The 14,243-nt window shown below is 36.8% G+C and overlaps 1 protein-coding gene across 2 annotated transcripts in view; it reads left to right on the top strand.

Annotated features, from left to right (window-relative positions):
• LOC306866896 (ankyrin repeat and BTB/POZ domain-containing protein 2-like) overlaps nucleotides 1-14,243 on the top strand; it is a 51,889-nt gene that overhangs the window by 21,978 nt on the left and 15,668 nt on the right. For both annotated transcript variants that reach the window (XM_079412321.1, XM_079412320.1), the window contains 2 exons: nucleotides 5,421-5,570; nucleotides 9,977-10,184. In XM_079412321.1, coding sequence (XP_079268447.1) covers nucleotides 5,421-5,570; nucleotides 9,977-10,184 — 358 coding nt within the window. The remainder of the gene's footprint in view (nucleotides 1-5,420; nucleotides 5,571-9,976; nucleotides 10,185-14,243) is intronic.

Below are 14,243 nucleotides of genomic sequence, written 5' to 3'. Positions count from 1 at the left end.
GAGCTAGAGTAATAAAGTCAATTTATAATCTTAATTAGTTTAAGATTTGGTAACACTTTATTTCAATAGTCCACTTTAGACATTCTACTAACAGTAAGTAACTTTGCAACTATATGTCAACTAGCAGTCATTAGAGTATTATTAGTGACTGTCTGCTTAATATCTTCTAACCCTTTATTTTGATGGGTCCACAACATACTGACTATCAGAAACTTTGCAAGTATATGTCAACTTATTCTACCAAACCTAAACCTACCCTAACAGTCTAATCTGAGAGTTAGTGGACATTTAGTTGCAAATTAATGAGAATTAGTTGACGTAGTTGACATGTAGTTACAAAGCTACTTATAGTTAGTAGCATGTCTAAAGTGTACTATCAAAATAAAGTGTATAACCTAAGATTTGATCATAATATTCTGTAAACTTCATTTGATTGATACTGCACCATAAACAGATGTTATTCTAAAATTAAAATGTATAATATTTCAGAAACAATAATTCACTATTGTAAAAATAAAAATGTAACTATTTCATAAACATTATTATATAGAAATTCCCTGTTCTAAAATTGAAATGTTTAAATATTATGTAATTCACTGCTCTAAAATTTCAAATGTAATATTTATAATACATTTACATTTCAGAAACAATAATGCACTATTGATAATGCACAAAACTGATATTTCAAACACAACTTTCAATTGCACTATAACAGAAAAACAACAACAAAAAGACATTTCTTTGTAACCCTTTTCAACAACACTTTGCAATACATAATTCAAATTATCGGTAAAACACCTGTGAAAAATATTAAAAATGTCTTCATACTGCATTAACATAGTAGATTGAGCTACTATGTTAGATTTTACCTTTCTGGAAAAAACTCACTATTCTAAAGTTAAAAATTTAAACTAATTCAAACTGTTTCAAACTTCACTCTGTCGACTATTTTAAATGGTTTTCATAGTATTCATGTGTGCCTGTCTAATTGGACACCTGCACCTTCTGATGAAACTTAACTTCACAGGCTTGTCAAATAACACCCTTGATGACCCTTGGGACTGACCAGTAACCGGACTGCAGTGCTGAAAGTGTGTTGAGTGCAGTTGCATGCATACTCATTGTAAAGCCGATTCTATTGTATGGAACGGCCAGCTTTAGCAAATACTTTGTCCTGCCCTATATACAGAGAAGCAGACTCACAGAGACGCTTTTCGTCCCCGCTGCAGCTGGACAAATTTGTTGTGGGTTGGATTTTCATGCAGGGGTTTAGAATCTCATTTGATGGAGCCGAAAGCCTCTCATAAACGGCGGTTTCTTGTGCTGCATCCAGCCACATCTTGGGTTTGTGTGTGTGTTTGTGGACAAATTTGTTTGCAGCTCATCTGAATTAGTGCAGAGTCATATTATGCACGCTATCTGATCCATAATGTAACAAACAGCATGAAGAAATTCGAATTATAGAACAATATTGAAATGGCACATCCATCCTGCACTTAATTGGACAATCACGGAGAACTAACCAAGCAGTATATTTTTATACCTAGCCATATGTTTCATATTTACAGTCATGAACCCCAGGAGAGGAAATCAGGCCCTATTGAAACCTCTGCTTCCTGTCAGCTGTATTAAGTGGTGCTTGCTGCAGCAAATATCACTGTTCATATAGGATCTCATGTATGAACAAAGAGTGACTTTATTCTATGTGTATTTGATATTGTGTCACCTTGTTGGTAGTCAGCCACCCTGAAGCTGTAAATGTGCCGTAATAAACGTAAATCACAGACACCATTAAGAGGGTGTTTACTGTAAACAAACGTGTAGCTTTGTCTACTGGAATTTATGATGCCAGTGTTCGTGAGTGTCTGAGGAGTCATTCCCATAGTGCTTTACTCTTACCACACTGTGGTTTTAAAAACAGACTGTATTCATGAACACTGACTGGAGCCACCCTCATCTGTAAATATCTCGAATCTTCGCCCTGTACACGATAGATGCAGAAGGCATGGACTTATCTAGAAACTGGACCTGTGGGCAGAAAAGCTTTTTCTAAACATTCTGGATGTAGACTTTTAGTCACTTAAAGGAATAGTCTGCGTTTAGTGCAAGTTAAACTCCATCGACTGCATTTGTGGTTTATTGATTACCAAAAAAACTCAAAAATATGATGAGGCACTTGCAGTAGACCTAAATGGGGCCAATTTTTGCAACAATGCGAAACTTATAATTTTATCAAAGCACAGATTTTATTTGTCTATTAAAACTTGTGTATTATTTATTGTTTATTGTCTTGTTTAAATAATTTTTACAGTTGTTTAAGGGAAACAACGAGGAAACAAAACGTTACAATTGGATATAACTTTACATAGAAACCTGAATTTTCATATTCTTTAAATCTTGTGGCTATGGTATTGAAACTAGCTATGATTCCATCCAAAGTTGCAAATTTTACTTTTGTGCAAAAAATTTAAATAACATTTGCAAATAAAGCACTGGTTTCATCCTATGTGTTCAAGAGAATAAATCGTCACTTCCTGCGAAACTGGTGCACAGTATCAAAATCTTTTGGGGTTTTTTTGTACATAATGAATGCACAGAGCACACAGACGAAACGTATTAACAAACGCTATCATGTTATCTTGCATTCGGATGCCTCATTGTGAGAGACAATTATGGCAGGGGATTATACCAAATCATGATGATGGACTTTGGCTCTGGCATTTCAAAATAATATAACATAAAATAGCATTTTAGATGGTGTGCGATAAGATCGGGGTTCAGTCGTCCAATCACATGATCTGTTGAGGCAATGCACATGGAGGAATTTATTCAATTTCCATCGTAGTTTATTAGCATGTCTTATTAAAAAGTTTTTTTTGCACATTTTTAGAATTTATTGCTACACATATCATATAGAACCTACTTTTTTAGCGGTTGTGATGTAAGTTCTTCATCAAATGTAGTACCAAGTAGTAGTGTGCGATTTGGATGCAGCAAGTTTTAATGATTAGGAATTGGCCCCATTCACTTCCGTTGTAACATTCTTACTATAACATTTTTTTAGGGAAAGGAGAGACAGGTGGAAATTAAATTTTTTGTGTGTAGCCACAAATCCTAACAATTAAGTTTAACTTGTTCTAAACCTGAACATTCCTTTAAAGTTCACAGACGGGATAGGGATCCGTCTTTCCTATGAAGATCCTTCCATAAATCAGAAACAGGACTAACAATATTGCTTTGTTTTTGCTTCTCTGGTAGGGTTTCTTGCTTGTTTCCTTTTCCTTGGCAGGACACTCACCCCTGAAGGCCAAAGCAAAGCTTTGTCCAGGACTACAAAGAACCAGCGAGAAACTTCACTGCACAAGTTTCCCCTTCCTTGATCACTCTGTTTTTCCTGATCCTTCCATATGGACAGGAAGTCACTACTGGAGACAACTCAACTAAATCAACCAATGATGACTCAGCAAAAAAACTAATTTAGAGAAGAAAACAGTAGATGAAGCCATGACCCTCTCATAAACAAAACTCCAAAGTCCAAAACATCTCAACAAGACTGGAAATATGAAGCGCTAAAGGAACAGAGCAAATAATTTCATTTTTTATCTGCCATAAATCATAGCTTTAATAAAGCCATCCTGGTCTTACGCAATCGTTTAATTAGGCAGACGGTCAGATTAATGTGTAGACCACACTGCAGCGGTTTTAGAACTGACTCATTCCAGTCAGATTATACAGGGAAAGGCCTGTGAACTCGACACCAAACCACCAGATTGTTCTAGAAATCGGCATTGTGAATGTGAGAGGAGATGTTTACAGAGGAAGTGACTGTCCTAAACTTGTGCAATCTCTGTTATCAAAAGACAACACCTTGGAGACAAAAAGACACAGTTCTAGTCACCAGTCATTGTCGTTCTCGTGATTTCTGTTCAAATGTAATTCAGTGGAAAGTGACGTTTGTAAGTAATGTTGTTTGGATTTAGTCATAAAGTGTTTCACAATGGCACAATAGAATCTCATGCTAATTCTCACATGTGTTTGTGTGTTCCTCCCTGAAGCACATCAACTTTAGAATACGTTTGTTTGGGATTGTTTTAAAGGTTACGTTGGGGTTATGGATCATTATGGTGCCATTGATTACTGCAGTTATGAAAGTGGTAAATATGGCAAATGAACAACTGTTTTTGTGTAGAACAAAAAGTCTTTATAAAGTTCCTTTTTCATCTGAACCTGGACAAAATGGCAAGATGTCACAGCATGAACAACATCCATGTTTAAATTTAAATTTGGTTTAATTACATGTCCACAAAAGACCATTTCTTGCATTGATTGTCAAAGATTTAGACTTGTTTTGGAGTAAAGGTGCAGCCACATTGCGAAATTTCACAAAGATTATCAAAAAGGATTTATGAAATACGTGATTGAAATTAGCGTTGGGGAAAGCTACTTTTAAAAGTAATGCATTTACATTTACATTTAGTCATTTGGCAGACGCTTTTATCCAAAGCGACTTACAATTGGGGAATACAAAAAGCGATTAATCTTGAAGAGGCAATCAGACAGAGGAAGTGCTCGTAACACCAAGTCTCAGTCATTGTTCAAATAAGTACAAGCTAGTAAGCGGAGAGAAAGATAGAGGGAAAGGTTTTTTTTTTTTTTGAGTTTAGGATGAAGTCAAGTACTGCCAAAAGAGATGAGTTGAAGATTGACAGGGATCCAGTATTCCGGATAGGGGTGGGAAGATTATTCCACCAGCCAGGAATGGTGAACGAGAATGTTCTGGAGAGTGATTTTGAGCCTCTCTGTGATGGTACCACAAGGCGTCGCTCACTAGCAGATCTCAAACTTCTGGAGGGGATGTAGGTTCGTAATAGTGAGTGGAAGTAGGAGGGTGCTGAGCCTGTGGTAGTTCTGTACGCAAGCATCAGTGTCAATACTGCATTGCTCCTTAAAGGGATAGTTCACCCAAAAATGAAAATTCTGTCATTAATTACTCACCCTCATGTCGTTCCAAACCTGTAAGACCTTCGTTCATCTTTGGAGCACAAATTAAGATATTTTTGATGAATTCTGAGACATCTCTGTTTATTTGCTTGTTTATATTTATATATATATATATATATATATATATATATATATATATATATATATATATATATATATATATATACATATACAAAAACCCCAAAAGTTATATTTTTGGAAACCCGTTCATACCAAAAAGTCAAATTAATAAGCCTCAGACTGAAGAAAGAGGTTCTGCACGAACATCTAATTGAAAAAAGTAATCTGATTACGTAACTTGCGTTACTTGTAATACATTTTTAGCCAAAATTTCGCCATGCAATTGTAAATGTGACCACAACGATAAAAGTGCCATTTTTACATTTTGTCTTGACTAGTTTCCTTTCTTTATATTTTAGGTGTTCTGTCACTTCCGGCTCATTTCAGTCCGTACACGGAGGGACGTCAGACTGGGTTGGAGAGCAGAGAGGATGCGTACGCTGAACTGGAGCTACGAACACTCGAACAGGCCTTACTAGCTACATGTGTGGGCAGCATCTCCGAACTGAGTGAGTGTCTGACTTCCTTCCTGTCTGTCTGTTATGTCTGATACTATTGGTTTTATCTGTTTCTCTCTCCTGTCCATTATGAAACATACTGAATCTTTTACAACTCAGAAAGTTAACGATTAAGCTACAGTACAACTTACGAGAAGGTTGGCATGCTGGAATCTTTCAGTATGACGCGTATTGCTAATGTCACATCCTGAATCTAAATGCAATTTTAATTTGCTTTTTATATTTGTAACTTTGGCTTTTTGTATTTTGTTTAAAACTTTATATTGCTAAGTTTTGGATTCAGTTTTAATAGTGAAAATAATAGTACATAAACTAATAAGATAAAATGCAAATATATACAAACTAAAAGTATTTATTTTAATTTGCGTATTAAGCATATTTCATATACTATTATGCATATTATTTTGCATATATACATACATACATACATACATACATACATACATACATATATATATATATATATATATATATATATATATGTATATATATATATATATATATATATATATATATATATGTTTCAAATTATAAGCAACATAAAATAATGACATTTGATTGTTAAATTTCATATATACACTCACTGGACACTTTATTAGGTACACCTGTTCAATTGCTTGGTAACACAAATTGCTAATCAGCCAATCACATGGCAGCAACTCAATTCATTTAGGCATCTAGATGTGGTGAAGACGACTTGCTGAAGCATTTTATTCTACATACTTTGATACAACACCGTGTACATATGCCAAACTATAAATTACACACGTTTACTATCTTAGGTATGTCACTACCTATACTATACTATAGTGCTTGCCTTGACACTCAACAGAGTCAAGATTGTAGCAAGTTTCATAGACACAATTGCTTGTTGTTATCCCTGCAAACACAACATGGAAAAGGAGATAATGTGGATGCTGTTTATCTTTCCGGACTGATTAGCCTATTATTTTATGCTCTGAATAAACACCATTATGCCGTTCCCAAAGAGGAGGCATGTTTGCTTTCTAAACAGAATGTTTTGTGACACAAAACGAGTGTGGAAGTCAACTAAAAGTCTTCTGGTGCCTTAAGTGCCTCGTGTCCGCTATTTTAGATAATTCCTGCAGGATGTTATGGTGTTATTAGACACACTGCTATCAGGATTGATGGAAGATGAACCGCTGTACCAGTGTCTCCTCCTCCATGATGCCTGACTCATCTGCACTCAAATGAAGCATGTCTGTCTCAACACGGTTCCCTTGATAAAAGCAACATCTGGTCTGGGATTTACTGTCTGGACTGGATTTTATACAAGTGGAAAGCTGAACAAATGCAATTTAGCTGAACTTTAAAGTGTAAAAACAAAGATTACACTGGCTTATTCAGCAAGAGTCTGTCTGTTCATAGTGTTTTGGTTCCCTCCTCACACGAGTTTACATTTGAAAATGGGATATTTCCCTTGCAGTGAAGGAGTTCCTTTGTTGGCATGGGTTGCCGTTCTCTGAGCTGTTTTACCTTTGTTTACCCACCATGCCACAGGCCCACCGGTGGCATGGTTGGCGGCTTACCGATGGAAGGCACACATTTCCTACTGCAAAACCCGAACACTTTGCTGCTTGTCTCCCACAGCACAAGGGCACGTTCATGTGGGCCAAACGTTCAGCTGGACATTAGCAATCACACATAAAACTCAATAAATTCAATGAGAGCTGTCTTTGTGTACTGCCTGTGATGTTGGCTCCTCCCCGTGAGCTCTAATGTAGGTTTGATCTAGCTGTACCCAGGAGACCTACGGACAGAGGGGCATCTGTACGTTCTCAACTGCCCTGGAACGCTAGATGCAAATGGGCATCTACACAGCCTAAAATGTGTGATTTGGCATGTGAAAATGGCATGTTTGCTGTTGGTAGCTCTTTCAGTCTGAATTTAGATAAATGGTTGAAAAAGAAAAGCCTGATATACTTCAAGCAAAAAGCTAAATCCAAGAGTGCACTGATGTGACATCATTTTAAACAATATCAGGCCAAAATGAAGCTTGTTTGGAGCTCGTTTCAGGAATTTGAAACAACTTGCGAAAGCAAACATCATGGAAAAGTTTGCTTAAGCTGGTAAACACATTTGACTACCACTGGTCTATAATGATTACGTAATAGGCAAACAAAATTGAAGAACAAACTTATTAACTGTGACATCATTTCAAACTAAATTAGGCCAAAACAAAGTTTTTGTGGGAGTTCAAAACAGCTTGCCCCAAAGCAAACTTTATGGAAAACTTAATTCCAGCTGGTAAATACCATCAAACTAGTCTATGCCGATTACATAATAGGTAAGCAAAATTGAAGTGGAATTCAAGTTGAACTGTGATGTAATTTCGAACAAAATCAGGCCAAAATGAAGTTAATTTGGAATTGAACTTTATGAAAAAGTTTGCTTGAGCTGGTAAACACCTTTGAACTATCACTGGATTATAGTGATTACTTAATAGGAAAGCAAAATCGAAGCTGATTTTGAACAAAATTAGGCCAAAAAAACATCATATGAACTTTATTGTGGGAGTTCGAAGCAGCTTATCAAAGCAAACTATGGAAAACTTCGTTCCAGCTGGTAAATCCTTCCGAACTAACACTGGTCTAACTAACACATTTTAATAATAATGTTTAACGAGTTTAATTTAAACACCTTTGAACTACCATTGGTCTGTAGCAGTTACATGATATGTAGGTGTAGCTCTGGGGCTCTTTTGAGGTAGAAATTATGGTTAAATTTCTTCTCTGGTTAATTTCTTCTGCTTAGTCCATCTAGTAAAAATGAGAATGCACTGGAGAGCTAGTAGAAACCGAAGTTATACGTGACACTAACTTTCATGTTTTCCATGTTTAAAACTGTAAAGCTTGTTTTAAAGTTATCTATTGTATAAAATAAATGTGACTTCACTTGACTGGAGACCTGAATTGCACAGCTGGTGCAAACATATCTACATCACTATGTGATGGTTTCTTAACTGCTGCTTTCTCACTCCTGTCATTTTTGTTGTTTATTTTGTTATCGAGAGGAAAGGACACAGCACATATTTACATGTTCAAATTCTAAATGCCGCTCCTAATAGCATAGGCAGTGCCGGAGACATTAAACTGACATAAAACTAAGCGAAAAAGAACTTCAAGTATATCAGCCTTTAAATTGCAACAAGTATTACCATGAGCTTTGAGGATGTTGTATTTAATATCTCCAGTCCAATCGCACTGATCTCAGCCTGCAGGGCAAGCATTAGTAGAAAAAAGCCTCAAACTTCCTGATTGCTTCATCAATTCTCTTAAGACCCTTTTTAGGGCCTGGCAGAACACAATAAGACCCCTGTTGCTGCAAGTTTGGCATCTTTCAGATAATAACAGGAGATTCTTCCTACTCACAAACCACTCTGTGGTTTTAAAATGAACCCAAGGGGTGATTACCACAAATGAAGTCTACATGTTCCCACAAATTGCGTGGCCAACCCATAGCTTTGCTTCTCAAGTTAGCGTAGACCAAGACATGCATTGAATCTTGATCAGTGTATCCATATGTACTTTAGGTAGTACCTGGGCTGTTTCCTGCTATGTGTTGAGAATCCAATTTTCATTGCATGCCTTGTTGGTACAATCGTAAGGATGCTAATATGTTGTGGAACTGTGAGATCCATGAGGGAAAGACATCAGCAGGTGGGTGTTGCATCCCCAAAGTTGCTTAGAGGAGGCACGTGTGCTGACTCTCTCACATTCGCTTTCCACATTTGCTATGAAGGCCAACTTCTGGTTTTTGGTTTCAGTTAACGTCCAAGGTCTTGTAAGCTTCCGACTGAGTTCTGGTGATAATTTTATATCTGGTTCAATTACAAATAAGAAAGATGAAGGCAAGATATGAAGAAAAGGAAAAAAAAAAATTTAGTGTACATTTTGTGTTCATGTTGGTTTTATGCTTTTGAAAACCTTTTTATAGATATTTTTCTTTTTCATTTTCAGTTTAAATTGAATGATTTAAAAAAAATTGTACGCATTCATTCTTATTTTCACAAAAATGTATGTATTTCAAGATAGAAAAAAATGTATGACTATTTTTGTATGGTGGTTGCACCACATGACATAGATTTTTCAAATGTTGGTATAATGATTTAAAAATGTCATTGATTTAACAAAAAGTTCAATAATTTCATTTATTTTGCTTTTTTTCCCCTTACATTATGATATCAGCACAGTTGTCCCACACTGACATTTTTGAACTTATGCTCATTAAAAAACATTCAAATTAAATCATAAGCAATGTGCATTCAATATATTGTAAGAAATAAGTACATTTTAAAAAATTTAAATAATCTCTGTTAGCCTGATCTGATGCATTTATCTTAAGTTTCTGATTGATTGATTGTTTGTCATCATCAGGTGACCTGGTGTCACGGGCCATGCACCATATGCAGCGCCTCAGTTCTGTCCGTCACGGGCTCAGTCCTGCTCGTCATGCCCGCCAGCAGCCCGTCTCCTGGTCTCCGGATGCCCTTCACACTCTCTACTACTTCCTGCGATGCCCTCAGATGGAGTCCATGGAGAACCCCAACCTGGATCCGCCCAGGATGGCCCTGAGCAAAGAAAGGTGAGCCTCATTACTATTCCCCTCCCATTAATCCAGTCTCCAATTCACACAATTGGTGCTAAACTAATTAACAGCCCAAACCCCTAATGGCCCATTGATATGTAAGTAAACTCTGAAAATCACACAGCCTGAACTTTAAAAGCTGTTAATGATATATTAGAAATGTGAGGAGCTCCTCAAACTCCTTTTCCAGCTGCTGTTTCCTGGAAGTTCATTGTAACTTGTTCTTAAAGAGAGATTGGTTTTAAGAGCGGGTCATTAGGTGTCATGTCTTGCTTCAAGGATGTCTTCAGGGTATAACCTGCTTGCTAAAGGTAAATACGAAGGTTTATATTATGCAGGGTTCAGTTACAGGTGTACTGTAAATATTGGCTCTTGGAAGGATGCCTGTTTGTGGGATACAAAATTAGTTGTAACTAAGTTGAAGCAGTTACTTGGCAAGCTGAAAGCAACTTTATTTTGAGGCAATCAAACAACAGCAGCTAGCATTTTGAAAAAGTAGTCAGCTCTGCTAGCTTCAGGCTACTAACAAAAGCTAAACTAGCTGTGTTTCCATTACCAATCAGACTGCACAAATTAAAATTGCGCATTGAAAATTAGCCCAATGGAAACACGTAAATTTCACAAACTCCTATATATCGCAAAATGTTTTTTCACCGCGGCAAGTTTCAGAAGCGTCCCAGAAGCAGCTCTCCACTCTGCTTCGCTAAAGATACACGCCTATATCTCCTTTGATTAAAAATAATGGCTAGTGATGTGGCTGCGATATACATAAACCTACCAACATTCGTCGACATGACTTGGCGCAAGAGGAACAAATGACATTTTAGTCTCATAACATTGGTTAATGGAAACGCTGTGATTTCGCAATAGATTTTCGCAAATCTGTAATGGAAACACAGCTAGTGAATCCATTTTAATGGAAAATTTACTACCTCAGCTCACTTAGCAGGACATACATATTAACAATGTAGCATTTTGTCTGTTGCGTCCTAGAAAAAAGTAGCTAGTTACTGGAAAAACTACAGTGTAATCATATTGAAAACATCCAAGTGACTGTCATGCTACTGATAAATGTAGCATAGCTTCTTTGCTAACATTCTTGTTTGTAAGCTCTTTGAGATGCCTTATATTGACATGTAATACATTTTGTAGTCTAAATGCAACAAACTATAGAAGAATCGGCCCAAAAACAACATTATAAATGAGTCCCACAGGTACAAACATTTCTGGAAGCTCTTGCTGTGTCCAAACACAGTAAGTAAATCCAGACTTTCGTCGATGGGCTCAGATGTTTGTGTGTGTATACGTATGTGTGCAATTATCAGGTTGTATGTTGAGTAAGTAAAAGCCAAATCTTTCTATTGGCCGCAGCTGGTTCGGTTGTGCAAGACCTTCAACTAACAAACTAAAGTGGAAAACAACAATGGAGCCTTACTCTCGACTCCAGGACTCCAATCGTGAATCTCTCTTAACGATCATGCCAGGAAAGATTTCCAGCAAAATTTCTGAGCGCTTGTGTATGTGGTGGAGTAGCAGAATGTGATACAGGTGGAGCTTCAGTCCTGGCTGTAATTACGGTAAAGGCCTCAATCATTATTTAAGGTCACCTCAACACGCCTTCTATTGAAAAGTCTATAAAACCTTTGCTTGAAATGAAACCACACGTGTACTGTGTGGTCCTAAAAGAGGCCTGTAAACGGAAAGGGGGCGTTACGGATCCAGTGAAGTTTGGTTATGTGAGCTGGAGGTTAGTAATAGTAAGTGTTGATTTATGATTGGTATGTGTCTCTTATTGAGTGGGTGGAGAGAGGGAGGAAAGAGTCATGAACGGGAGTGCTGGGTGGTAAGTGGTCGCACATCAAGGAGGCACTGTAAGATGAGAGGGGTGGACGGTACTCTGACCCCTGATCAGGACAGAGAAGACACATCCATACATACTGGCTAATTGGAGTATATAATGCTTTCATCCTGAGATTAAGTTTCTAAAACGAGGTTCAGAGTAAGTGAGGTAAGTGAACTTGTTTGAACCTCATTTTCGAAACATCCAACTACTTCTAAGAATACATATTTCTATGAATGTGTCAGTAAATCAATATAACAGTTGGTCTCTTTGCACACTAAACAAAAACAGTTCACAACACGTCTAGTATTAAATTAACCATAACATTTTTTATTTCTGTTCGGCCATGTTTTATCTCACCTACTGAAACAAGTGAGCCAGACAAAATAAAATCATGCTGTTTTCTGTTTAGCCATGTTTCTTTTTTATTCTCACCTACTGAAAGAAGCCAGAAAATAATGCTGTTGTTTTTCTGGCATGTCTAGTACTAGGTTTATTTACTAACATTTTTCAGTTTGATCATTTCTGATCTCACCTACTGAAAAAAGAGAGCCAGACAAACAAAACAAAACAATAAAACTAAACTAAATTAAAAAGCTAAATCATGCTGTTGGCTGTTAGTCTGACACGTCTAGTAACCTTTATACCCCCCCACCCCCAATTTGGTAATGTCCAAACTAACAGACTGAAAGTGAGCCAAACAAAACAAAACCAAATCATGCAAACAAAGAAAGCAAAAAAAAAAAAAAAAATATATATATATATATAGTAGTCAACATTTGAAGTGGATCAAAACCTATCATCAAAGTTGCCCTAAAACCAAAACAATACCCATTCTTGTCTTAAGACAACTTTGAACTTTTATGATTCACTTCAGATGCTGACTACTGTATTTATATATCATGATATATACATATCCTGCATTAGAAAATCATCACAAACTCACTGTTGCATACTGTAAGGAGTTATGAGTAATATATCTACTTATAATATCTACTGGCAAGCAGTAAGTTGACAATTATTAATAATTAAAGGCAGCCATTTTGAATGAGCTGTAGAGCACTAATTAAACTATAGCAGTGTTATTTCTATAATTGCGACTCCATTATAATGAAAAGTCACTAATCAACTGATGTATAGAAAAAAACATTTTTCAAAATGTTGATGGTGGGCTGTAGTACACTGTTTACACATGATTTTTGAATTGAAATAAATATACAAAATAACGCTCTCATTTAAATTGATGCTGGGATTAATCATCATCCGCTGCCCAACCGCGAGAAATTCCTGACTTGAAAACCACAGCGTAAGACGCCAGTGTTTGTATATGACTCAGAGACGTGCTTCAGCATTATATATGTTTATAGCGAGGGAAGCAGTCGTGTGGTCTCAGAAGTGAACTCTTAATCATGTTTCACATCTCTGGTGTAATCTAGTCACGTTAGAAGCCTTAACACGTGTGTAAATGTCTGTGCAAATCCAACAAATTAGCCCAAAGCGCTATACGGTTTCCAAAAGCCCTGATTAGCCGTGCTTTGATGTAGGCTGTAACTGAGCTCGGATTTCGGGTCGAAGGCCACGGGTTGAACTTGAGCCCTTGATTCAGAAGCGCGGGTCATTGTTGAAGCCTGACCCAAGGGCCAAATGAACAAGAGATGGAGGGACGCACACAGACTTTTGCTTTTCACTAGCGTAGCGCTCTGACAACAGAACAAAGGCGAGGTTGTAAAAATGTTGAAGAGCTTAAATTTCATGCTGGTTTTGTTTTTCATTCATAAAAGAGAGCAGGTCAGAGGAGTGGACTACGCATCAGGAGTTTACATTTGTGTGTGTCCCCTGAGTGTGTGGCCGGTACATGTTAGCTAGCGTGCTAACAGAGCTATTGCCGTGTTTTTTTGTTTTTTGTTGTTGTTCAAAAAGATGTAAGGATCAATAATTGGAATGGAAAAGAGCTGACAGGCAAAGTATCAAGTGTGTTTTTAGATTTGAGTGTTGTGCATATTGCTTTTAAATGATGCTGTTAGTAGCTGCTGCCAGAAGCGCCAGGCACATTCACTGACGGTTCCCCTCAGATTTCTGAGAAGTGGTTTTAAAAAAAAAAATTCTTTGTAAAAATGTATTTTTAGACTTATATATATATTAGCCCCATAAATAAAATGAAATATTTTTTTATTTTGGAAAACCTGATGACCCATAATTTAAAAAAAAAAAGATCT

Source organism: Barbus barbus (assembly GCF_936440315.1).
Source record: "Barbus barbus genome assembly, chromosome: 48".
In the NCBI taxonomy this organism is placed as follows: domain Eukaryota; kingdom Metazoa; phylum Chordata; class Actinopteri; order Cypriniformes; family Cyprinidae; genus Barbus; species Barbus barbus.
The sequence above is the reverse complement of the archived record's forward strand: the minus strand, read 5'-3'. Positions and strand labels throughout refer to the sequence as shown.